Source organism: Rhinolophus hipposideros (assembly GCF_964194185.1).
Source record: "Rhinolophus hipposideros genome assembly, chromosome: 21".
NCBI classification, from domain to species: domain Eukaryota; kingdom Metazoa; phylum Chordata; class Mammalia; order Chiroptera; family Rhinolophidae; genus Rhinolophus; species Rhinolophus hipposideros.
This window is the reverse complement of record NC_138067.1, coordinates 12,967,735-12,994,626: the sequence shown is the minus strand read 5'-3', so window position 1 is coordinate 12,994,626 and position 26,892 is coordinate 12,967,735. Positions and strand designations below refer to the sequence as shown.

Below are 26,892 nucleotides of genomic sequence, written 5' to 3'. Positions count from 1 at the left end.
GTCTTTCCATGGCTTAATAGCTCAGTTTCTTTTAAGAGCTCAATAGCGTTCCATTGTCTGGATGTACCACTGTTTCCTTATCCATTTACCTACTGTAGGACATCTTAATGGCTTCCAAGTTTTGGTAATCATGACTCAAGCTGCTCGAACATCCATATGCAGGTTTTGATGTGGACATAAGTTTCCAAATCCTTTGGGTAAACACCAATCAGTGCAATTGCTGAATCATATTATGAGTACATTTAATTCTGTTAGAAAACACCACAGTGTACCATTTTGCATTCCTACAGTAATGAATGGGAGTTTCCTTTGTTCCATATCCTCACCTGCATTTGGTATTGTCAGTGTTTCAGATTTTGGCCATTCTAATGTGTGTGTGGTGGTAGCTCATTGCTGTTTTAATTTCCATTTCCCTTATACTATGGGGAGCATCTTTTCATACGCTTATTTGCCACCTGTATATCTCCTTTGTGAGATGTCTGTTAAGGTCTTTGACATATATATATATATATTTTTTTTTTTAACTGGGATGTTTTATTTCTCATCATTTAGTTTTAAGAGTTCTTTGTATATTTTGGATAACCGTTCTTTATCAGACAATGTCTTTTGAAAATATTTACTCTTAATGTGTGGCTTGTCTTTTCATTCAGTGAAATATAGTATCTTTTACAGAGCAGGATTTTTTTCATTTTAATCAATTCCAGCTTTTTAATTATATATGTTATGGATTGTGTTATATCTAAAAAGTCATCACCAAACCCAAGGTTATCTAGATTTTCCTAGATGTGATAAGAGTTTTGGGTTTTACAATTAGGTCCATGATCGATTTTGAGTTAATATTTATGAAGGATGTAAAGCCTGGGTTTAGGATGTAAGATCTTGTTTTGTACCTGATCTTAGTGGGAAAACTTCATGTTTGTCACCTTTAAGTATGATGTTGACTGTAGGTTTTTTGTAAATAGTCTTTATCAAGTTGAGAAAGTTCCCTTTCATTCCTAGTTTACTAGGAATGAAACGTTTACTAGGAACGTTAAATACTGAATGGGTGTTGGATTTTGTCAAATGCTTTTTCTTGATCTAGTGAAACGGTCATGTGATTTTTCTCTTTTAATCTGTTGCTATGATGGATTACATTAATTGGTTTTTGAATGTTGGACCAGCTTTGCATACCTGGGATAAATAAATTTGGTTATAATATCTAACTCTTCTTATCCTTTTTTGGATTCAATTTGCTAATATTTTGTTGAGGATTTTTGCATCCATGTTCAAGAGAGTAATTGGCCTGTTTTCTTTTTTGGAATGTCATTGTCTGGTTGTAGAACTAGGGTAATGCTGATCTCAAAGAATGAGCTAGGAAATATATCCTCTGATTTTGTCCTCTAAAAGGGATTGTATAGAATTTGGTGTAATTTCTTCATGAAATGTTTGGTAGAATTCACCAGTGTACCCGTCTGGGCCTGGCCCTAGCTCTTTTTCATACCAAGAGTCTGGCCTTACCAGCAAGTGCCAAACCTGTAGTTATAACGGTCAATATTGTGACAATCTGGGACTTGAGCACCTTCATGATATTTATAAAGAAGATTGCTCATTGACAACTGTCATCAAATCCTTGATGCCAAAATATTTGCAACAAGGGATGCCAGAGCATAGGAGATAAGAAATATTTTATGTGTCTTGCTTTATCGTCACGTGAATGCTAAGAACACAACTCCAGACTTTGGAACATATAAGTTCTACTTGTTACATTCCAACTTTATAGAATTATTTTCTGTTGCCATAACACATCAGTTTCTCTATGTCAGAGAAAACACTTATCTTGTTTCAGGTATAAGTTTACGACTGTAGAGAGATTTGCCATTTGTCCTGTTCATTTTCTTCTCAAAGATTACAATCAATAATTACCTTACATAGTCACTTTTTATATTTTTGAAGTCAGTTCTCATAGTAGAATGTATAGTCCATGAAAGAATGGGGCTTGTCTAATTTGTTAATTTTGCATTCCTATTCCGGGCAGAGTGTTTGGCACCTTGAAGTCCTTCAATATGTGTTTTAGGTTGGAAAGCAAGATGGGGAAAAAAGAAAAAAGAAGCAAAGGAAGGATAGGAGAGGGAGGAATTGAAGAATGAATTATATAGAGAAAGAGAAAAGCTTGCCATGACTCACAGAGATGTGTGATGAACCCACTAGGGAATGCAACTCAGTTTATATTCTATATATATTTCTAGTTTATATTCTTCCTAATTGTTCCTCTGGTGGGAAGAATACCACTTTAACCTCAGATGTGATTTTTATTGTTGTTGTGGTTGAGATTCACTTAGGACTAAACTTTTTGCCATTCCCAACTCTCATACTATGTCTGACATGTCTAGCCAACACAATGCTATTCTTGTACTTGCAGAAATGAGCCATGAGACGGTGACACACTCTTGCCCAGATTTAGTTCTATATCACATGTTGAGATAGAGAAATTCCAAGGTCACTACACAAGTAAGGGATCGCTATTAACACATCTTCTTCCAGAGGTCACTGTGATAGTAATAATACTAACTACAACAAACAAAAGGAAAATGTCACTGTGTTTCTACAGTCCTCTTGGTTTGACAGAACACTAAACTAAACTGTGGAGGGAAGAATTTCTGTCTCCATTTTGCAAATGACAGAACTGTCTTTCCGAGAAGGTAAGGGAAACTGCCGTCCTTATCTTTAAATCAAATTCCCTGTCAAATTATAACAACAATGGGAAGAATCAAAACAACAAGAATATAAAAAACCACAACCTCATTGACTGGACACATTATGTTCTTGGCATTGTGAGAACGGGATTGCATGCATTATGAAATATAATTTAATTTATTCCTCACAATTTTTTGAGATAAATACTAGTGTCTTCTAAGTTTTACTGATGAGAGAGAGAACAGACGGTCAGAATTGATACATTGCTTGCCCAAGATGTTTGAAGAAAGATCCAAAGTGAGTCTATTTGATTTCCAGCTCTGATTTTTCAACATTCTTCTTTTTCAACACCCCCCAACTTGACTTCCAAGCAGTATAACTCATGCCTGGGGCTGTCATTGGTTTATAAAGGGACTTAGAATTTGGAAGCAGGCCCACATGTCTGCTATACATGGACATAGGAGGCATTTTGGTGTCAGGAACGATATAATGTAGTAGTAATTGTAAAATAAATTGTCATTTTTGTGAATAGCTTCAAAAGACTAAAAATAGTTTGTTGGTATTCTATAAATGTTTTCTTTCTTTCTTTGTCTCCCCCCACCTTCCCTACCAACCCCAGTACCGTATGTTTGCTAATAACATTTTGGGCACAGACAGGGAGAAATATGGCATTTATTTAAAAAGCACTAATTTGAGGACACTAGTGAGAAAACTGTTGCAGTCCATCCTAAGTGATTGAAGATGGAATGTGTAAATGAAATGCAAGGCAAGTGAATAATAAATGCTTAATTATCTAGAGAAACCACAGTGAAGTTGCAGGACAGTCTAAACTTTGCTCTAGGCAAGTAAAAGTATGAAAAATGACTTGCTTAAAAATAAACTAACTTAATTCATTGACCTTTTTTTTTGAAACTCAGACCATCTTTCTTCATTGGATACAAATAACATTTGTCTCACTGGAACCTGTAAAAATAAGCTACAGAAAAAATACTCCTTGGAGGAAAAGAAAATCCATGTAATGAATGGTTCTCTTTCAGAAAAATTAAGATAATACACGGAGTCTTCATGGAATACCTTCATGGAATTGAGTCATTTTTATGCCTCCTGAGTCAAAATGATAAATTGCAAACACACAGGGTATTTTTTTTTTTTTTTAATGAGGATGGCATAGATTATCATTTCTACTACCAAGGGTATGGCCAAAATTTTTTCTTAGTTCAGACCTTTGAGAAGAAATATTCAAATAATTCAGGTAGATAGACAATGCTAGGATCTGGTAAGTGAGACTGTCTTTGTAATTCAGCTTAATCTATATTTAGTCAACATCTACACTCTGATAACTCACGTTCTAGGTGTTGAAGGTACAATGTTGCATATGATAAATCCTCAAAAGAGATCAATATGGATAACCAAAACTGTGTGGCAACATATAACACATGTCAGAATTCATGATATAGTGAGGGAGAAGAGTTCCAGTTAAGCCAACTTGTATGAAAAGAGGAAATCAAGGAAGCCTTTTTAAAGGTGGTGACACTCAAGTCTGTGCCCTGGAAAACTGGTGGCACTTTTGATAAGGGGTGGTGCCGAGTAGGGGAAACTGTTAAGTAAAGTACTTCAGCAAGAAGAACTCAAAGAAATATGTGGTCCGGGGACAAAGAATTAATATTGGGGTGATATTGAGAAATTAAATAGCACTTCCTGAATGGTAGCAGAATTTTTTTTCCTTTTTTTTTTTTTTTTTTTTTACTGTAAGGTATCTATATATACAATAAATGTAGGCTACAATTTAGAAATCCAAATTCTTCTACTAATTTTCTTCATGACTTTGGATGTGTACCTTCACTTCTTGGGGCTAAGTTTTCAATTAAAAAAGAATACTGATAATAAAACTGTTTTCAATCATTCCTGATTTTGAAAAAAAGGATCTACTCCATACTTTGCTTTTGATCTTCATCAATGAAGAGTATATTTAATATTACTAATTTTTATATTTTTATTTTTATTGAATCAAAGTTATGATATTTTTTGATGGGGCATTTCTACTTCAAAAAACCCGAAGCTTTTATATTAAGAGTAGATAGATAAGTACTCCAGTAATATTAATTCCAAGACGCTAGTTTCTGTTAGAACACCTGGATTTGGAGTTGAAAGGTAGCAGTGCCATGAAGAGGTGGGAAACTGGCTGCATCCATTGCCTGAGACACTTACATCCTGGAGCTCAAGAACCTCTCTAAGTGCTGGCCCAAAGTGACGGTATCTCTGTACCCATTACATGGATGACTCACTTTTAAAAGTCACAGAATACCCCAGATCAGTCCCTCTCATGAAGCTGGTCTCCAGTCATACGGGAAGAGAATGGTGGCTTTTTCTGCAACATGTGGAGTCTCTTCTAAGCCTCCTGGAGGAAGAACAGCAGTTCTCCTTGGAGACGTCAGGCAGGAAGTCAATAGACAGAAGGATTTGGGCGGGAGCCAGAGAGTGCTTTTCTTACCTGTGGGGATACCTCCCAATGCACTCTTCATCTAATTTCTATTTTCTTTACACAGTAAAGGGCATAGATTTCTATAATTTTTGAGGAAAGAATACAGGGAGAGAGACACCCACGTCAAATCTAAAATACCCCCACCCACCTCCAAACCTCACTGTGGTGTTTAGTCTAAGCTAAATAATGATGAGGATGACAAAACTTAATTTTCAATATCTAAAAGATCAATATTCTAATCTGCTCAGTATTTATACATAGTATTCCCAACAAATGCTCTCCAGTTTCTCTGATGATTAAATCCACATATCCCAGGGAGCATGACAGCTGGCTGTTTGCACACATGGACTTAACAATTATTTATTTCCCTGCTTGGAATCTCCCGTGGGAGGTAAAGTAGGTTGAGTAAGTTTTGTGGTCACATTAATTGTTTTATGATTACTAAAAATAATCTTCCCACCCATAGAACAATTAAATATACTTGAGTAAGCTAAATGTAATGTGACTGTCACTTTACTTACACCTTTGGACAAACAATGTTTAGGACCAGAGGGAGCTGGCAGTTCTGACCATAGCTAGAGTTCAAAGAGATGTACAGGTATTTTTAGAGAAACCAAGGTCTTTGAACGTGCATGGTGAACAGAAAGATCAAGAAACACAGAGACCTCTCAACATCTAACACCTTGTGTCACAGTGGGGTGCTTTGGGATGGGTTTAGATAGAAGCAAAAGCCAATACTTATTCCCCAATGATACTCAACCAATCTGAACAGACCAGCTAGGATCGGGAATTTCCCCCTGATTACAAAGTATTGCATTCCTGCAGAATTAACGTATAATTTCTGTTTCTATGCTGATACTCTTTCTCTCCTTTGAAACATAGCTTTGGATTTCATTTGGACGAGTTAAAAATGACTTGGTGAAGGACAAATATGTGTTTCCATTGATTTTGTAGAGAAGGATGGTTTATCCAAGAGTATCAAAGATTAACCAATAATATACAAGAGGAGTAAATATGTGACAGCCTCTTATATTCTAAAAAATGTAACACACATACACACAAACACACACGCCCTTTGGTGTTTTTATTTAAGACTAGCAGGTTTTATTTGCGTTGTTCCACCACCTCCCCCATCCTGAGCACCTAACTCTGCATTCCCAGCATTTAAGATTACCTAAAGCTATATAGAACATACCGCTGGTGCTCAGTAATTGTTTTCAGATTTTGTGGCAAGTGTGACTTTAGGTATAGTTCCCAGAAAGAAGGAATATCTAACGTTTGAATGTTCTAGTTTGGAAAACACAGAGTTAAATATTATAAAAGGTTGCCTGTGATTGTATATATAATTGCTGGAAGCTCAGAGAAGGAGTTTAGTTAAACTGGACAACACTCTTCCTTTAAGGCAAAGATTTTGGTGCACGAATATCAATGCACTGAGAGGCTTGTAGGAGGAATATACAAATACTCCATCTGTTTCCTTGTAAGTCAAATTCCAGAAGCGTACATGTGAAATAATTTCCTCTGGGCTACAGCATCAAAGATCATAACGTCTCTTTTTAAGAAAGACTGTTTAAAAAAAGTTTCAACTATAAGTTGAAAACTTATATATAGTAAGTTTACATATACATAAGTTTACATATACTTAAGTTTACAAAACTTACACATACTAAGTATATAGTAAAGTACTTTATGCTACATAGTAGATACTTTATATTATATAGTAAAAGAAGAGAGAGAGAAGAGAGAAGAGAGAAGAGAGAGGGATCTTATGTCTAGCATTGTGCTGCTTGTGGATAGTCAAAAACCATGTTATAAATGAATCTATATACAGAGATAATTAAATCAAAGATGAACATGGTTAGAAAATGGCCTTCCTAAGAAAGATTTATATGCTGTCAATTTCAGATCCCAGAGGGTTATGGATTAGGAAAAATGGATGCTTTCAAGAAGCTTAGAATATATTTTTGAATTATCTTCTCATATTCAGTATATATCAGCATTTGATCATCTAATTATTTGGGAACGATAGCTATCGCATTGCTGATAACAGACTAGGAACACAAGGATGTGCCCACAGGTGTTACATAAAAATAGCCTACAGCGTATCGTCATTACATCAGTCCTGTTTCTCCTTGTGGAAGCAGTGATTCTCACTCATGGTATTGGCACATAACTCTGGGCATTATATTCTGTTCAGAAAATCAGAGGGAAGGAGGGTACCATTTATTGATCATCTACCTAGTGCCATTTCTTATCGTTTCTTAGTGACCATGTAAGTGGGTGCTATGAGCATCCCTTTACATGAAGGAAATAAAAGCTCTGCGCCAATTAACTTCTGGAAGCTACTCAAGTAGTAAAAGCCAGAGCTGGTTTCTTGAGCACATCTGTCTGATTTCAACTTCTGCTGCATTAGGCTTCCTGTCTCCTAATAGAGAGGGTGGGGGCAAAAAAACAAAAACACAGAGAAGTCAGTGAGTACAGGGGAATAAAAAATAGAAGAGAGAAACTCTCGACATGGTAATGTCCTCTTTTAGATTAATATTTACTTTCAGGTCAGTAGATGGATGTTTATTGATCACCGCCACTCTCAGGGATAGAATGATGTATGGGATGAATATGGCTCTGGCTTCATGGAACTTACAGAGCAAGTAGAGAGATGTAAACATAAATAATTGTGTTATAATGCATCAGTTCTGTATTTTCTGGTTATTGTTCAAAGTGCCATGAAGAAAACATCTAAGGGAATTAGATGATTTATTTTATTTATTTGTTTGTTTATTTATTATTGTTGTTGTTGTTTGAAGAATTGGATTTAATTTCATGAAAGTGGCAAAATAACAGAACATCCTTGAATACTAATAATAATTGCTTTGGATGAATGTAAATATGGGTGATTCTGGAATATGGGAAAAGAGAATCTAAAATGGAGGTAATTGCAAAGAAGAATTTGTCCCAAGAGAATCAGTCCTTCATTTTTCAAAAACCTGGGGGACTTTCCGCTAGGGGTAAAACCCTGATTTTTAAGAAATTTTGGGTCTAGGAACTGTTCTGGATTCCCTTACAATTAGAACAGTGTGTGGTTATAACATGGAAACAAACAGATATTTCTACCCATACATGTGTAGTCAATATTTATAGAATAAGTGAAATTTTCAAACTTGTATATGCTGGGTACTGTGCTCAGAACAAGTGAAAAAGACCCAAGTTTGCAGTTCTCATTGGCAGGGACTGAAGAGCACGTGGCTATGTGAATACCACCTTTTGTAATGGTTTCAGAATTATACTAGAGTCACTTTACAATTTGTGATTATGTGTAATTTCCCATTCAAAATCTTAAATGTGATTATTTTATTACAAGCGAGGCGGTTTTATGTGACCACGAGGAGTAGAAATGTGGAATTCAGTACATGTAGTGATTTTAGTGTTCATGAGGTTAACAGGATTAAACTGGTTGGTAAATGTAAGCATAGCCATAATTAGATAGATTTTTTTTTTAATATATAAATGTCTGGAGAGTTTCTTTAAAAGTAGTTTCCATGTGTGGTAAAATTTTATTGTGTGTGACAGACTGCTATTGGAACTTCCCTTTCCATCCCATTAACTTTAGTAATGTTGCTGTGGTATTATCTATTTTAAAAGCTACCTTTGCACTCTGTGGTTCTCTTAAAGACAGAAATTGAGATTTGCCTAGTTGTGCTATTTAATAACAAATACATTCATGAGCTATAAATGAAAATACTAATGAATATACTTATGCGATGAAACAAAATGCAAATTTGATTCCCTTGCTCTCATTTTCATCAGAGTATAAATTAGCAACCCCAAATGCAAATAGTAATAATAGAAAACACTATGTACCCAAGCCTTGGGCAATAAAGCTAAAACATTTAGTAATTCGAAAGAGCTGGGATCAAACCTCACTGGTCCTCTGTTCTTCCTTTGCAAAACCAGGTCAAGTTAAGAAGTAGCCCCATCAAGTTCTTATAGAATTAACTTTGCTCTCTCTATGACTTCAGTCCAGTTACTTGAGTGTAGATGACTCGATATCAAAGTAGCATTTGAATCAACCAGGTTCTATTAACTTCGCAAAGCAATACGGTAGTCCTCCCTTATCTGTGCAAAATCCATTCCAAGACCTCAAGCCCCCACACCCAGCGGATGCCTGATACCACATAATACGGAATCCTATACATACTTGTTTATCCCTATACCTACTTGTACATAACTATGATAAAGTTTGACTTATAAGTTAGGCACAGTAAGAGGTTAACAACAATTATAAAACAGGATAGTTATAACAATATACTTTAATAAAAGTTACGTCAATGGCTTTGAGGCCCTTATTAAGCAAATCCAATGTTACTTGAACACATGCACTGTGGTACCCCAGCAACTGAACTAATAAGCAAAATGGTCCTACGTGACTAACAGGCGGGGAGCGTCTGCAGTGTGGATGGGTTGGACATAAGGGTGATTTATGCCTAGAGTAGGAGGAATTGGGATGACGTGAGATTTCATCATGCTACTCTGAATGGCGTGCAATTTAAAATTTAGGAATTGTTTATTTCTGGAATTTTCCATTTAATATTTTTGGACCATGGTTGTCTACAAGTAACTGAAAATTCAAAAAGTGGCACCGTGGAAAAGGAGAGACTACTGTATCTTTAAAATCTTTCCATGACAAAGTAACTGTTTCAATAAGGATCATTCATGAGATACTGAGAAAATGTTTATAAGTGTGATACTTGTTGAGTTTTTTTTCTGACTCTATGTAAACATACCTGTAGTTATTCTACAATCGTTAGAAGGAAATACCCCCTCCCACCATGTTCCATTTTCCATCCACCAGGTATACCAAATTGCAGTAATAAAATATTAGAATTGTCATAATGGAACCTATTCTAAAATGGCACCACTTTCTATCACATTTGAAAATAGATATGCAGTAAACAGGTTTAAAAACAGCATTTGTCTTATTTGTATTTCATATGAACTCTAATGTGCCTTCTACACTCTGGAAAGTAGTTACTGAAGACTTTCATTTAAAGTAACTGAAAAATACCCTGAAAGAAAGCAAAAAAGACAAACAGAAGCTCTGTGTTGCATATAAACATTTATAACAAAGCTAAGCCTCTGAGTGGTTACCATGTTTCTGAGAGAAAGATAGATTCAAGGTGGTGACAACATGGTTTAGGATTTCAGAGGTGACAAAATGGTATGTCAATTCCTGAATGTAAACTTTGGAGTAAGAGTTAGGTTCAACTTGTTTCACACAGCATTCTCTAGTGTATACCTATCATTAAGATATTTTATACCCCTGGGACCCTGTTCTTTATATCTAAGCATGAGTAATCCCAGCTACTAATAAGCTCTTACAAGGTTCAGATTGTGATAACGTATTTAGTGTGCCGGGCACGTAATTTCCACTCACCTATTTAAATTCCCTTACTTAATAAAGTTAGAATTTTCATTGAAAGTACCATTCAAATACTTCAAATACTTTCAAATACTTTCATTCAAATACCATCTCCTTGAATCTTGCATTTCTCCATACTGGGTCACACCAACTGAAAAATTGTTGATAACATAGATCATTGGCTCCAAAATGAATTTTGATGGAAAACTGAGGTTTGTTCACATTAAATACACACAAGGAAAAAAACCCTGCTCTTATTATCTTGGTGGAGTAGCCCTAGAATGCAGGCCAGAAGGCCCAGCTGTATGTTCAGATCCCTGAGACAGTGAGTGGGAAGTGGCCTTTTCAGAGCCTGCTCCCATCCCACACGCATGAGGTCCTGGTTTCTGCGTATTTGGTACACCACTTGTGGTTGTCGCATTGACAAAGGACTGTCTTTCTCTGTGCTGACTGCCAGCTCCTGTCGCTGAGTCAGTTTGTCTCGTTTTTCCATGCAACCATTTCAATAAATGTCAAGGTGCTGAAATTTCACACATGCAAATATTTATGTAAGAGTGAGAATAAGCACAACAGTAATTTGATCCTGAGGTATTCAGAATGTTTCACAGGCATACATTAATTACTCCACACAGCTCCCTGTTAAGTAGAGCAGCACTGCTGTGGCTCTTGAACATTCTGTGGCCAGAATGTTCCACTGCAGAGGGAGAAGTGGGAAGAGGCAGCTGTAATTAAGCCTGCGTGCATCTTCAGAAGAGGCCTGCAGATTGTCCTTTACTTGTGTGTGTTTACTTTTATATCGGATTCCTCACAAGTTCGCATGGGGGAAAAGATATTCATTCATGCATTGAACCACTGAAAAATGTTCCAATGTATTGAGAGACTACTATGCATCAGATAATGTGTCAGACAGAAAAAGTGGAGAACCGTATGATTTCACTCGTATGTGGGTTATACAATGGAAATCAGAGACAAACAAATAAAAACTCATCGACACAGATAAAAGTATCATGGTATCAGAGGGTAAGGGGGAAGGGCAGTTGGTAGAAGAACGTTAAAAGGGTCAAATCTATGGTGATGGAAGGAGAACTGACTCTGGGTGGTGAACACACAATACAATATATAGATGATGTATTATAGAAAAGCACACTTGACACCTATGTAATTTTATTAACCAATGTCACACCGTTAAATTTAATTTAAAAAGATCAAACACAAACACAAACCATCATTAAAGAAAGTCAGTGTGTTTATTGTCTGTCTGCTACTACTAGGCTGCGTAAGGGCAGAGACTTTGATAGCTGGGTAAGAAAGAAGAGAGTGGTTATGTTATAACGGCTGATGTTGTAAAGGCTGGTCAGGGAAGCCTCACTAATAATTTGACATTTGAGTAGAGATATCACAATGCTATTTACACAAATGAAGAGAAGATTAAAGAGATGAAGTGACTTACTCATGATTCCATCATCTATGGTATGCTCCTGGAATACCGTAGGTGTTGAGATTCTAAGTATGGGACTGTTCTTTTGCGACATGGAATCATGGCAATCATGCTATCTGGTCTCATGGTATTTATCAATGTGTTCAGGGGACTCAACAAGGGATGAGTCATATATTTTTGGGAATACTTTTACAGAAAAGAGGATGGCTCAAGGCTGAGAGAGGAAATTTTGACAGAGAGGGGCAGGTCATTTAGATGCTAAAATAAGAACAAAAGCACATACAGAAAACAAATTTGGCATGATAAAGGTTATGATGGAGTCATGCACACAATAATACCAGCGTTCATAATTGGAGGAGGTGAATATTCATTTTAACACAGAGGTGCTCACGCCTGCCTCATCTTCTGCATTGTGAACTATTCCACACCAGAGAACAGTACCTTATTTATCTTTATATCCCCAACCCTCATGACAGTGTCTGTTTCATTAGAGGTTCTCTCTCGGTGGTCATTGGTTTGCATGAAATTATTCACGCTTTTGCAAAGATGAGGAATTAAAGATGATGGGAGATGGTGACGTGGCTTTTATTTTTTCTTGCCTTGCTGTGCGTGTGCTTAGAAATTAGAGTTGAATCTGAAGTATTTTGACAAAGTTAACGTAAGTATAAAAGACCATTAAGGAAGATAGAAAGGTTGATTTTACTTATCATCTTGATTCCCTCACATAAGACTTCTTTGAATATTAATTTAACTTATACTAGAAATGAACCCTTAGAATTCCCTCATAATAACAGATCATCTGCATACATGAAAAGAATGAGGCTCTTGAAATTTTATTTGACTCTAAATATGTAAAACAATGACAAGAAAAATAATTTTATACTTTGGGAATATGAAATAATCAGGCGAGTAGCTCTTAAAAGAATAGCTGACGGCTTCAGAAAGAATCAACAGCATCCCGTATGACTGGACCCCTTTGGGGCCATCACTTGGCAACGATTCCTGGGAAAAGAGAAAGAAAAACAAAATTAATGATCTTAGTAATCTTCAGTACAATATGCCTCTATTTATAACAAAATATCTTTTGACATGTTTTATAGGTTTTCAGGAAATGTATGTTTTTTAACGAGGATGGATGAAGAAATACATTATTGCTTAGGCACATTATAGAGAGAAATGCCGGAGTTGGAGTTAGAGACTTCTGGATTTCATCATCATCTACTATTAGTGCGACCCTGAATAAGTCATTAACTATGTGTAATTTGAAAGAGTAGGAGAAGTGTGTCTTCTAGGCAGGCTCCCATGTTCCCTGATTTAATACTTTGATCATCTCAGAAAAAAAAAAAAAAAGTTTAGTGGTCTTCATTTAATATGGGGGAATCATGATGAACAAGGGTGGGTGATTTTTTTGAAGTTACCCAATACATAAATGTCAGATTTGAGGATAAGCTTAATCCTTTTTCCCAGTCCAAAATATTTTCTCTGATTCACATGATTTCTCTTAGATATGTTGTGCTCACATGCAAATACAGAGGTTACTTCTAGAGATGGTATTTTATTCAGCATTTCACTACATAAAATGACACATGTGAGTAGAGACTGCAAGTTTCTCAGAATCAATGCCTTGTACTCTTTGTGTTGTGATAACATCAAAAATAGATAAACATACAAACCTCAGGTTCTGTGGTTACCATGAGTAACTGAGAGTTTCAAGGAACCAGTCTTTCACCTGCTATGGGTATCTCTGTTGACGTAGTCTTCTCAGCCAAACCTCATGCTCAGCAAATATGATGTGTCTTCACTTAAATTTGAACAAAGACATTATAAAGAACACTATAGCAATGAGAGGAGGAGAGAACGGGCCATGAGAAGAGGTTGACAAGAATCGGGGAGAGAAAGAAAAGTGGGAGTCATATAATTTTTAAAAATCCAGAGCAGGAAAAGGAAGAGGTACTTATTTGTTACAGTTTTTAATTTTAATAGTGAGAAAAAAAAAGAAAAAAACACATAAGCCACTTGATGTATTTGAAGAAACCGAGCTCTGATGTATTTTGACAACTGTCACTAAGGGAACAATAGATCCATAAAAATCTGCTCTTCCAATCCCACTGTGTGGTAACTTTCTATTAACTAGAACATTACCTCCCTTTCTTGTCTGGCTGGTTTTTGCCTCCGGCTTGCCTCCTAGGAAGGTCAGCTGGCCTCTTGTTTATACAAGTCTAATTATCGCTATCCTGAGGGGACCCAGAGATCCTTTACCCTATGCTTGCCTCTCTATTATGGGGCATAATCATATCTGGATTTTAATAGTCACAAGTAGCCTGGGCTACTCATAGTTAAATATGGTCAGTGTACAGGAGAACCACTTATAATGATCAGCTCTTGCAGGTGACATGTATGTCTCTTTTTTTTTCTTCTTTTTTTCTGGAAGGTAAGTATGAAATGAAAAAGCTGGAGCCCAGAAAGTAAATGAGACTGGTTGCCCTGTTTCGTGTGGATTATAAATGCTTAGAATGTAAAGATGTGACGTTGACCTCCCTTATGCCTTCTCCAAAGTATCCTTAGCACCTAAAAGTGTTTGATATGCAGCAGGTCCTGGACAAACATTTGTGGAATGACAGATATATTCCTCTTTGGTTATTTCACCATGCTTCTTCTTTTCTTTCTGTGCAAAAGAGAGCCCAGGGCGTTTTTTGCCACCTGCCCTCTTAGGTCCATGAATGAGAGCTGGAGGGCATTGACTGCATGAATACAAATAATTTTGGGTGGGGAACATTTTAAATGAAAAAGAATAAACTCAAACTCATGCTAATAAGCAAGAGTGTAAAAAAGGGGTGAGTATGGTGCCAAAGGAAGGTAGCTGATGACACTTCTTGCACAGACACAAAACTGATTAAGAGGGAATCACACAGCAGCATTGTTTGAGAAATAGCAGGAGGAAAGGGGGAGGAGAAGAATTCTATTTTGAGAGACAATGTGAAGTAAAGAAGAAAAGTCACTCTGCTGGGAAGAAAGAGAACCTGTAGCCCCTAAGTAGAGGGTAGGAGGACGTCAAAAGCAGAACTTGCAGAAGGCAGCAAAGAGGTTGAGGCTGGTATTGGACTGACAGGCACAAGAGGAATGGTGAGGGGGTTTTCTGGGAATAATTGTGAGATCTGTGCCCATTGAATTATTGTACGTGGATCAGGTTGTCAGAATTTTAAGTGATTCTAACATATAACTCGTCTCAATGCTTGAACGCTTTTCACTTGTGTATACCTCAGTGTTCTACAAACATCTCGGGCTGATAAGGAAAAAAAAGCAGTAGAAGCAATAATAGTGGTAAGAAACCCTAGAATATTTTTAAGCTGACTCTGGTTCCTGATTCTTACTTTGAAGGGAATCGAGCAAGTTCTCAGCACATTTGATGCCCATTATGGGAGCTACCATAATTAAAGGAAGACCCTACCCTCCCTGGCCAAACCTCTCTCATTGAAGTAGGCCTGCCCACTGACCTGTGTTAAAGCAATTGGAAGCAATTTGTTGTCCTTCCTCTTTGAGCCGTGGGTTGTGATTTTATGAATGGGAACCTTACTCAGTCACACGTAGAAATTATGCAGTGATCATTTGTTGCTGGATGTGTAACGACCCATGGGGGAAAAGCATGATTTATTCGCCAAAAATTTATCTAGAAATTTGAGGTTGAACGTGTACTTAATTGGACGTATTTTATCAGCAAAGGCAATCAACTTGGCCAGTGTCTCACTCCCTGCATTTTATAGATACTTCAAATAAGGGTTAGTGGCTCACTGGGAATTTCCTGAGTAATGTCACTGAGTTGGTTTAGCATCTCTGGGTTAGAGATTACTCAAAGAGGCACAACAACGACCATCCTTTGAAAGTAACCGGCAAACCTACCATAGTACGAGTACTCTGAAGTTAGTGATTCATGCTCGTCTACAACCTCCGAGGTATAGGAGAGACAAGTTCGTGTAACGGGAAGTACAGAGACGAGTGTTAGCTCCTCTTATCATGTCAAAGCTCACAGAATATAAATCTTTTAACCCAGATCACAAAAGTTCATGGTTCTTCATCTTTTAGTTACCTAATAGTAATAGTGACCTAACTGGATGGTTGTGAACTGTACAGAGGACGTGATGGTGACAATAATTGTAATAACTCTGCCGGTGAATGTCTACTCTTAGCCAGTCACTGCACGAAGCATCTTATATGCCGATAGACTCTGTACCTGTACAGGGTCTGGCACAACGAAAGCTCAGTAAGACACAGAGTGTCATTATTTTTATTGTGATTGATCTTCCCAGTCAGGCAGAGACATGATATTACTGGTTGTCACAGTGGTGGTAGTACTAGTGATCAGCTGATTACTATGTTATTATTGGCTAAATAATAACATAAGATGCATGTTAATATGTGTTCATAAATAATAACTAATAAATAACATGCCGTATCTTTCTTAATCAACATCTTAAGAAAACAAACAAGAAAATTATGGGGTAAACACTATCTCTATGTATCAGAAAACAGGGGCTAAAGAGAGGTTAAGAAAATTGCCTAGGTTACTTGTATCACTTGGAAGTGGAAGGGACAGAAATCAAATCCGATGTGTGGTATCAAATCCTGGGCTCTTACAACACCATGTTCTACTTGTGTATATTGGCAGGTTTTGATCAATACGACATGCTGTGGGGCCAGAAAATCCCACAGAGGCATGAGAGGAATCGGTACCACTGTAGCATTCGGGGATACTATCAATTCACTTCAAGTGTGTTTTATTATCTATTATGCTCTGTGAACAATGTTGGGTGGTATTTCATATAATGCTAGGTGGGGGTGTTACTATCACTTTTTATAGGTGAGGAGACTGAAGTTGTAAAAGTTGAAAAGAGCTGCTTAGCTTGATTTAGACTCAGGGCTCAATACCAGCTCCATTTGTCAGTGGGTAACTATAGAACCTGCACTTTATTTACTCTACAACCCGCCATTCGCATCCGCTTAAGTTCGGAATTGCTGGGAGAAAGCATCCAATTTTTTTTAGCGACTTTCACTTTGCTTCTTTAAACCACCCATACTTATTACATGTAGAGTTAGTTATTGGAATGATGGCTTCAGGAAAGAATAGAGCCATCATCTTCTTCACAGAAATAATTCCACTTGATTGAGGAGTCCCTGGCAGTGTTTTCATTTAGGGGAAACAAAATTTCACCTTAGTTCTGAATTGGAATAATTGCAAGTATTTCAATGTAACTTGGAATTGGCAATTTGAGTAGCACCAGTTATTGGCTAGTCATGTGTTGATGGTATAAACAGTGGCCTGTGCGGAATTATGTAATAGGAGGAATTTAGGAGCTACAAAAGTGACAATCCATACACTAACGTCACGGTGCACACTGTATATAAAACTAGAGACACGGCATTGTTGGTAATTCACTTACATCTATTTCCTATGTCATTCTCTGAGGATATTGTTATAGACATGGATGGCTGTGATCCACCTAGTGGGGCAATGAAGAAGTTATAGTCATTTAGACAAAGAATAGACTGCATTATAAAATAGGAAGGCCACATGTAAGGAAGCAATTTGTACATCTGAAATACTTGATAGAGCCTCGTGGGCTCTTTTAAAGCTTTCAAGCCTACTGTCTCCAGCAACAGTTTTCAAACACAAATAGGGAGGGTCGTATAGAGTTTCACATATAAAATCTACATGAAAGAAGTCATGTCTGTCAAACAGACTTGTGTTAAGATGCCATCATAGCAGAGGAGGACATTGTTGGACAAATATCTAACCAAGCACCACGTGGAGAATTTTTTGGCCAAAGGAGAATATACTCTTCAATTTATAATTCATATCTAACATGCTGGAGATCCAGATTTGAAATCTCACTCAGCCACAGTCTGGGTGACACTGCCCAAGAACTCTCATTGCTGGACCACTTTCCTAACCTCTGATATTCATATGGAAACATATTTTCCGTTAAATTTTCCTATGAATTATTTTAGGAAAATGTGGTTGTCATATCTATGTATATACCAAGAGAAATAAATAATAATGGAACTTCACAAATAATAAGTAAGGCTAGGGCATCATTGGTAACACATGTAGAACAAAGCCATTTTTTTCATGAATTTATTCCCAATTGATTAAATTCATGAAATGTTACTAGGATACCTGGTTCATCAGCATCACAACCTCCCCACCCCCTTTTTTTGAGTAATCCTCAAAAAAAATTTTTTTGAGAATATCTGAAATATTAGACCATTGCACCACAAATTTATCCTGAGACATTTAATAAATAACTCAAATATCAACTATGCAATTATTTTATATTATATATGTATATATATGTGTGTATAAACATATATATATATACACATATATATTATAATATCTAGAGAAACAAGGAGAACCTGTTGGCTCTTTAATCTGCAAAACATACTCACTTCACAGGCACCCATCAAGTGTTATGCCTTCCTCTGGCAAACTGACACGACCTTAAGATGTGACTCTTGACATGGTGTGGAATAGCCCTTGAGCTTTTCTTGAGGCAGCAAGACTTAGGTTCAAATCTTGACTCCCTCCCCACTTAGTGCCCCACTTAGTGACTCTGTTACCTTATAATTATATCTGAAAGCCTCTGGGCCCCGTAGATGACAATTATTAGTATTCATCAAGTGTTTGCAAACTCCAGTGCTGAGTCCTCAAAACAGCTAGAAAAATACTCCATTACCACTTTTTTCTGCCTTTCTTTTTCCTTCTTCTTCTCTCGTCCTACCTTCTTTTTTTCCCTTTGCATTGTTTTCTTCCCTCCTACATGTATTGAGTACTTAATTATGTGCCAGAGATTGTATTTGGTTCTGGGCGTCTAAGGATGAATGAGACACGGGTCCTGTCCATAGGAATATACTCTCAGCTTGAATTCATAGGGGAAGTGGTGAAATGGGGAAATGACATGAAAGTAAATGCCATGAGACAGTGCCTAGGAAAGACACATAAGATCAAAAGGAAGACAATAATTAGTTCTACCTTCTTGGCTGGACCTGAAAGGATAAAAGGAACTCCAAGAGGTCCAGTAAAGGCCAAGGGTGATCTAGGCTTCATTATACCCACACGAGGTTATGGAGGCAGCAAAGTATACGGAAAGTATGAAGAAAGATAAGTATCTTATTTTGGTGAGCATTTAGTAATATGTACAAATGTAAAACCATTATGGTGTACACCTGAAACTAATACGATTTTATATGTTAGTTATATCTCAATTAAAAAAATCACTCGCTGTGTAGAAGTTGTAATAAAAGATGAGTTTGGGTACAAATTATCTAGAGATTTGGAGGCCAAAAAATGTTTTGTTACCTGGTAGTCTCTGTGGAGACATTACCACTTCGAAGTGGTGAGGGATATTCAGTATCACAGCTGAATATAATTTTTGTTTATCTTTTTAAAATATGTATATTTTGTTTATTAATACCACTGAATTAATCCATAATTTTTATTTACATATATAGGTATGGATAGACTTATTTATATTTACAAAATATAAATAAAACTTAAATATTAATATATATCTGATGACTTGCATATACAAGTATACACACATATGTATGTATATGTACATAGTTATAAAAATAAATACAGAATATGTATATATTTACATATATATTTCTGTGTATGTATCTATATCTATATATAATGATGTCTATATATGTATAGGGTAAAACATTTGGCTTTTTACCTCTCGTGTAATAATACTAACCTGAAACTCTTGATTAACAATTAATAACATTTTACATGAGATTGGTGAGCTTCAGAGAGTTTCAGTGACCTGCCGAAGATCACATGGCTTGTAATACTCCTACCAAAAATAGTTCTTACATATCTAACTCCAGAGCTCACTTTCTAACAGATACAGTTCTATGTTTCCCATTACAGAGCCCTGGCAAATTGTTGTGTGGAGGGGAAACCAAAACATCCCATTCCTTCACAAAAACACATCAAGTTTTCTTCATTTATATTCTTTGCCAAATTTTCATAAGCACATCATAATACGAAATAATCATGGCAGACATTGTCTTTAAAATAACATTTAGAAATTATTGTCAACATTTTATATTACTAAAGAATTTTTATAACATAATTTTAAATATCTCCTTAATATTATGTGCCTTTGATCTATATGATTTTAACCAACAATTTAATATTTGCCTATTGTTACATAAATTGCTTGGCTTTTAAAATGAATAGCATACAAAAAGTGAAAAACTTTACAAATTTTAGGGGTCAAGAGAAAGGAATTTTATAATTTCCTTGGAATAAGTTCTTAGTTTTAAAAATACAAATTCACAGAATATAAATGAGGCTTGATTCCTGATACAGTTAGCCCATTAGCTTTCCAATTATGTTGTTATATTTCGCAAAAGCACCAGAAATATATGAGGAATGTAGTTTCTCCAAATACAGACCATTGTATCTATCTATCTATCTATCTATCTATCTATCTATCTATCTATCTATCTATCTATCTCTATCTATCTATCTATCTATCTATCTATCTATCTATCTATCATCTATCTATCATCTATCATCAATCATCTCCTGTCTATGTAATTTATAGTTCTAGTCACAAAGAAAGGGAAATGCAGTTTGGGTTTTTTTTTGAACCCTCTGGAGGCGGAACAGTTTTCTAATATTTCACTTTTTCCTTTGTGATATATTTGTGCAGGTTTCAAATTATGGAAGTTATTATACTGAAGCTATTCAATGATACGGTGGGCCTGCGTTGAAGTATCTCTAGACATAGATCCTTTACTCCTCATAACTGGTAGCATGTAGTATACATCACATGGTTAGCAGAATGTATGGATGAAGTATATGACCCCCTAAAACAATGTATCCCTGGTTAATTTGTACCATTTAATCTCATCGATAACAACCTTTTTTTGCAGTTACTAAGATGATATTGTACGTTGAATTGGCAAGAATTTTGAAGAATGACAAGGCTAGTGGTTTCATAACCAAGATAATGTGTTCAACACGTTTTATTCAAAAGAGGAGTCTAGCACAGCATTTTATATCAACTGCAATCTTTGAACAGCACAATCTGGGGGACCCACAAGGAGTGAATTACAGTAATCAGCCTTCAAAATGACAAAGGAGTTAATCAGCATCTCCTTGCCTTTCTCACGAAGCCTCTCAATCTGGTGATAGCACAGAAATTATAAAAAGAAGTCTTCGTGACGGATACAAAATGCTTCTCAAATGATAACACCAAAGACAATGGAAAGGGAAAAAAAAAAGCACACAAGTTTTAAATTTTTGAGATGACTGAAACTGGATTCTAATCAGAAGTACTCCCTGAATGATGAGACGCGAGGAACAGCTGTTTAGCACTTAGAAGAACTTAGGCCAGGCTATGATTTAAAATTTCAAACTACTGCACCAGGGAAATCTCCATTTGATTGAATAAAGTTAAGATAAAACCGTGTCTGTTAAATACAGGAGAATGAAGCCCATCAGTCTATTCACAGTAGGATAATGAATGCTGCTTTCAGAGCAAGATGGTTCCCCCTTTCCCTTCTTAATCCTCCTAGCAGGGTTCACCTTGATTCCCAAATTCAATGGAGATTTTGAAACTGGCACTGGGACTCCCCAGTAACAGTTTCAAAATCTCCATTGAACTCAATTCCTGGAGTATGGACTATTCTCATTAATTGCATGTTCTGATTAGATTTTCAAAATGGAGTTCCAGGGAAACTCTTCTAAAATATATTTGTTTACGTTCCCTTCTGTGAATGGACTCTGCAGTAAATGTCATTGAGGACCCAGCAGGACAGGCTCATCTTTTTGAACACCAATTGTGTTTTTCTTTTTTGTTCTTCTCAAAATGTTAGAGCTTCCCATTTTCAAGGGAAAAAAAATTGCTCTGGGGAGATTGTGAGATTTATTCAAGAGTAGCTATTTAAGGGGTGGAAGTCTAAACCCTAGAACAATCACTAAAGTTAGAAATTTACAAAAGTCAGGGATAACAGGTGTAATAGTGTTGGGAGTCACATCTTGAAATTTCCATTATAAAAAAAAAAAATTCAGTTGATTTTCTGTTTTGTGAGCTTGTTTAGCAAATACCTACATTAAATTTTACTGACTGCCCCAGAGGAAAGCATTTGTCATGCTGCTGGCTATAAAATTTAAATATCGAATTTGTTACTAAGTTGCTGCAATGGGCATTTCAACATAATGTTGAAGCTTCAGAATACATTGCTGGGCACTGAGTGTGTAACTTCAGTCATGTGGTGAGACGTGAACACAGCTCTTGCTTGACCACAATTGTGAAAAAAAGGGGGCACAATCCATGTTTTGGGCAATAGGAAGCTATTCAAAATTAATACCATCAAAAGATGTTTTATATTAGCTTATTTTGGCAAAAAAGGTGTAGGGATCTATCTGCCTTTTAAAAATCAGAGTTGAAAAATGGCTGAAAATGCCATTTCATTGAGGATTTTAATAACTTTTTTTGTGTGTTCATGGATCAAATTTCTGACTTCTCAAATCTGAGAGGAAAAACAGCCTAATTATTATATTTCCTGCTTTGTGTGGTCTGGTATTTAATACCCAACAATAATTTTTAAAATACAGAAGTTCTCTTGTCCACGTAAGAAACAGCCTAAAGCTACGAGTGCTTTGGGAGAATATGAGAGCCAGAGCAAATAATTCAGAGAGAAGAAGTAGAAGGGACTTTTCAGAATGTTTTAAAGCTTATATTTAGGAGCTTATCAATATCTTTCAATATTTATGCCAGTGAAATGATCTGTCTTTTGAATATGAATAAAGTTAAGTAATGTGTTAGATATGTCCCAATACAATGGAAAAAAAAATGTAAGATTACCATGGTACTCGTTTTTTTTTTTTTTTTTTTTTTCATATCCTGCCTTTACAGCCACAAAGTAGCAGGAAAAAAATCTTCCAGAAATTCTGACTTGTATTTTCTAATGAGTTACTGCTAGTTGTGAGGTCGACACTAGAGGCAGGGGGCTCGGGCAAAATTGAGAGCTGTGCATGGTACAGCTTGTACTGAAGTCAAATAAATGTGCTGCAGGCCTTAAAGAGATCTGGGAGAGGCTCCCTGTTTGCCTTAGAAGTCAGGAAACCTACTCCCAAGGTTGTATAGGAGAGGAGGAAGTGTGAAGACTCCCAGATCTGCAGCTTCAGAGTTGGGTCATTTTAAGCAACTCACTTAACTGAACAGGTATTATTCTCATTTTTATAGATAAGGAAACAAATATTTGCCCTGCTTTCTCGAGGAGTGGTCCTTGAGTGCTATGAATTGAAATACTTCTGAACTGTAGATATCTGTGTAAGAATGACATGCTAGAAACATGTTTGATACTTGGATAAAGAACCAGGATCCTAACCATATTTTTGGGGGTTCTGACAGGAATGGGGTGATTGAGGAGAGTTTAACAAAGGAACTATTGACCAATGGATGGACAAGTTAAGAGAGACCATCAAAGGCTAGTGAAGCACCCCAAGGCTAGTGAGGGAAGCCAACATCATCCCTAAGCCTGTAGGAGCAAGGGAAGGGTCAGCTATTGGACACGAGAGTGTTGTTCTAGCAATATCCTAAGAAAATAACCATAGAGTATGCAAACATGTGATTGAGGTATTTGGAGGGGGTTAGAGAACTTCACCCTGCTCCATTCTCACACTCTCTGAGGGTAATGTACGTTGGTTGAGTCTAACACAAAGCTAAAGAGTAACCACGTTCATTGAGGCAATCCATAGAAGTCACTCTCCCGTGCCAAGGGTTGATGCAGAATGCTGGAAAGTAGGTCTGGAAGAGCAACTGGAGAACGTTCAACACTCCATAACCACCATCTAGACAAGCATTAAATACATTGTGGTTGGGAAGGAAAAAAGGAAGAGAAACATCACGGTTGGGTAACTACTGTGTGCTACGAACTTTTCATGCAATATCGCTCATAAACTTATAATATCCACTACAAGAGGCTGATTATTATCTCCATCTGATTGGGCACAGTATTAGTCCCAATGGGTTTAATCATTTGTTCATTGTCACAAAGCTAGTAAGTCTGCGAATAATATAAGAACCCAAACTTGCTTGACTTCAGTATGATGGAGCATTTGTAAGGGGACTCAAGCTTGTCAATAGATACATATCTTAAATAGTATCAAGTTGTTCATCTGAGTGGTGAAGGGCATAACCATTTCTGGAACAGGTGGAGACACATGGAGCTCTTGTTTACCATCCAAGCAAACATCTCCATCATGATGCCTCCCTCATATTCTGATATAACTCGTACACACTATCCCAAGTATGCTATTTTTTTCCACTGAGCTTCAAAACTATCTTAATTTCCAAGTGTCTGAGAGACATCACAACTTTTTTTTGTGTGTGTATGTTTTTAGTTTACACTCTCACAACATATAAAAATGATGAGAATAATGCATACCAACCTTGTTTGAGTCTGAGGACATTGTAAAGATTCCTCTACTGAACTAATTGGAGAAGACTCACGTAGGCCTCAGCTCATCGACTTCTTTGAAAAAAGTTGCAACCTTCCTTGAGAAATTATATCAGTTTCCTCCGATTATTAGAAACTCCACATCAAATTCCAGAGTCTAAAGGATGGCTTTAATTTATGATGACCTGAGAATATGGTGGTACCTAAACTTTATAAGCACTCATGTAACTATCATGGGAGTAAAACAATTGTCTAATTCTTTCTACTAGAATTGGGCTCGTAATGAAGCTATGCTGAGTTATGAAAATATATATGTATAGCAGAGCAGCCATATTGGTATCTCATCATGCTCATGATGAGGTTTTTTATTGTTGTTGATATTTTTTGCTCATATGTTTATTTTCCCCTCAACATTGCCTCACAGTGATCCAAGTCTGAAATATGGTTATATTTCTATTTTTCTTTTCTTTCTGTTTTCACGTATTATGGTACCATATAAGTATGATCTATTGAGTTATATAATGGTCTGATCAAATCCTGAAAGAAACCATTGTATTGAAAGATTTCATTATATTACATCAATGTTTACAAATAACTATGGTTATCCAATTGAGTGCTTCCTGAATGGGAAGGTCTGATGTAAAAGTCGTGTCAAGTTCTAATAAAGTGCATAAGAACACTTAGCTCTTCCCAGAGCCTGCTCCCTGCTGGGGTGGATTAGATTTCCCTGAGCACTCTTGCACCTTGCTTGCTATTGAGATGATTCAGGGACTGGAACTCCTCACAAACCTTTTATAGACAGATGATTTAATTACAGCATATCAGTTCAAAAAAAAAAAAAAGTATTACAACTTCAGAAGTGGCCGAGAGAGTGGCTCATTCTCAATTGGAATTGAACATTTATGATGTCTCTGGGTTAGAAGTAATGGGGAGGATTATCTTTTATCTGGACATGTTTCTTTCATTTGGGCCAGAGATGAAACACATCCATTCAATAGTAATATACTAAGCTAGTAAAAATAATTTTTATTGTGGGATTGTAGCAATATTGGGAGGCATCTTAGAGTTAAGTAAAAATGAAGGACACAGAAAAATATGGTATCATTATAAGATAATTTATTATTCTTTGAAAAAATTGGAAATAACTACAATATCCATTAATGTGTGAATACCTAAGATACTCACAGCTCGTTTATAAATGAACAATTATGTTCCTATAAGAAGTAATGAGTTGGATCTCCATGTGCTAGCAAGAAAAGATCTCAAAGCTATCCATTGCATGAATAAAGTCCCAGAACAATATCAATATCATAATCACATGTGTGATTTTATGTTTTACCCACTTTTTCTATGTCTTTCCATTTTTCTCAAATATTTATTTTTACAATAGGAACGGTATAACTAAAAAATAAAATATAAATGTTAAACAATACTTTAGGATTTAGAAACTTGCCTATATTAATTTTGATTGGTGTTTTATTCACCTGAGTTGATTCTAATAATGCATTTATTTCTTTCATCTCTCTAATGTATTTGTGAACTTCAGAATAATTTATCCTTGACCTCAGAGCCTTCAAGCTATTTGTGTATTTACTCCTTTTGTAGGGGAACTGGGATCTGTGATAAATTGTAGGATTCTTTCACTTCCAGGGTTTTCCTGGGTAGATGAGGCTGTGTGGTGATTTATACTTTAATTTGGTAGGCACGAAATTCAGTTTACTTTCTAATATATACTTTTGCAAGTTTTTTTAAAAAAAAGTATTATAAAATATATATTCGTAAGTTATCCACTGCTGTCTGTGACTCCAATCATTCTCTGTGTTGGCATCACCAATACACGCCAGTTAAATGTCAAAAGAAAACAGAAAATTATCTGAGTGGGACCTTGTATGTACGTGTGTGTGTTTGTATGAGACTGGCACATTTATTTTTGAATGAGCTATCTGCCTGAAGGTCAATCTCCCATTCTTTCCCCCTCAGCAATTATAAAAACTGCCCTTCCCAACATGGACAGAGAAGCCAAGGAGGAGTACCTGGTCGTTATCCAAGCCAAAGACATGGGTGGACACTCTGGTGGACTGTCTGGCACCACAACACTTACAGTGACCCTTACCGATGTTAATGACAATCCACCCAAATTTGCCCAGAGTAAGTGAATTTCCTGCACTGGGTAAGAATCTAAGTATGATGTTTTCATTTGAATTTATGTTCTGATTTTCAGCAACATCAAGAAACGAAAAACTGATCACAATCATTGAGTGCTTATTATTTGCATGGCATAACCGTTCATATATGTATATGAAACAACCAACTCTTCTGTCTTTTTGGTACTAAATGTATCCCCATTTTACAGATTCCAAAGAAGTTGATAAAATTTCCAAGTATCAAGCATATAGTAAGTAGTGG

At 36.3% G+C, this 26,892-nt stretch overlaps 1 protein-coding gene across 3 annotated transcripts in view; it reads left to right on the top strand.

Moving 5' to 3' along the window:
- CDH8 (cadherin 8) overlaps window positions 1–26,892 on the top strand; it is a 323,156-nt gene that overhangs the window by 152,541 nt on the left and 143,723 nt on the right. For all 3 annotated transcript variants that reach the window (XM_081032901.1, XM_081032903.1, XM_081032902.1), the window contains one exon: window positions 26,467–26,634. In XM_081032901.1, coding sequence (XP_080889027.1) covers window positions 26,467–26,634 — 168 coding nt within the window. The remainder of the gene's footprint in view (window positions 1–26,466; window positions 26,635–26,892) is intronic.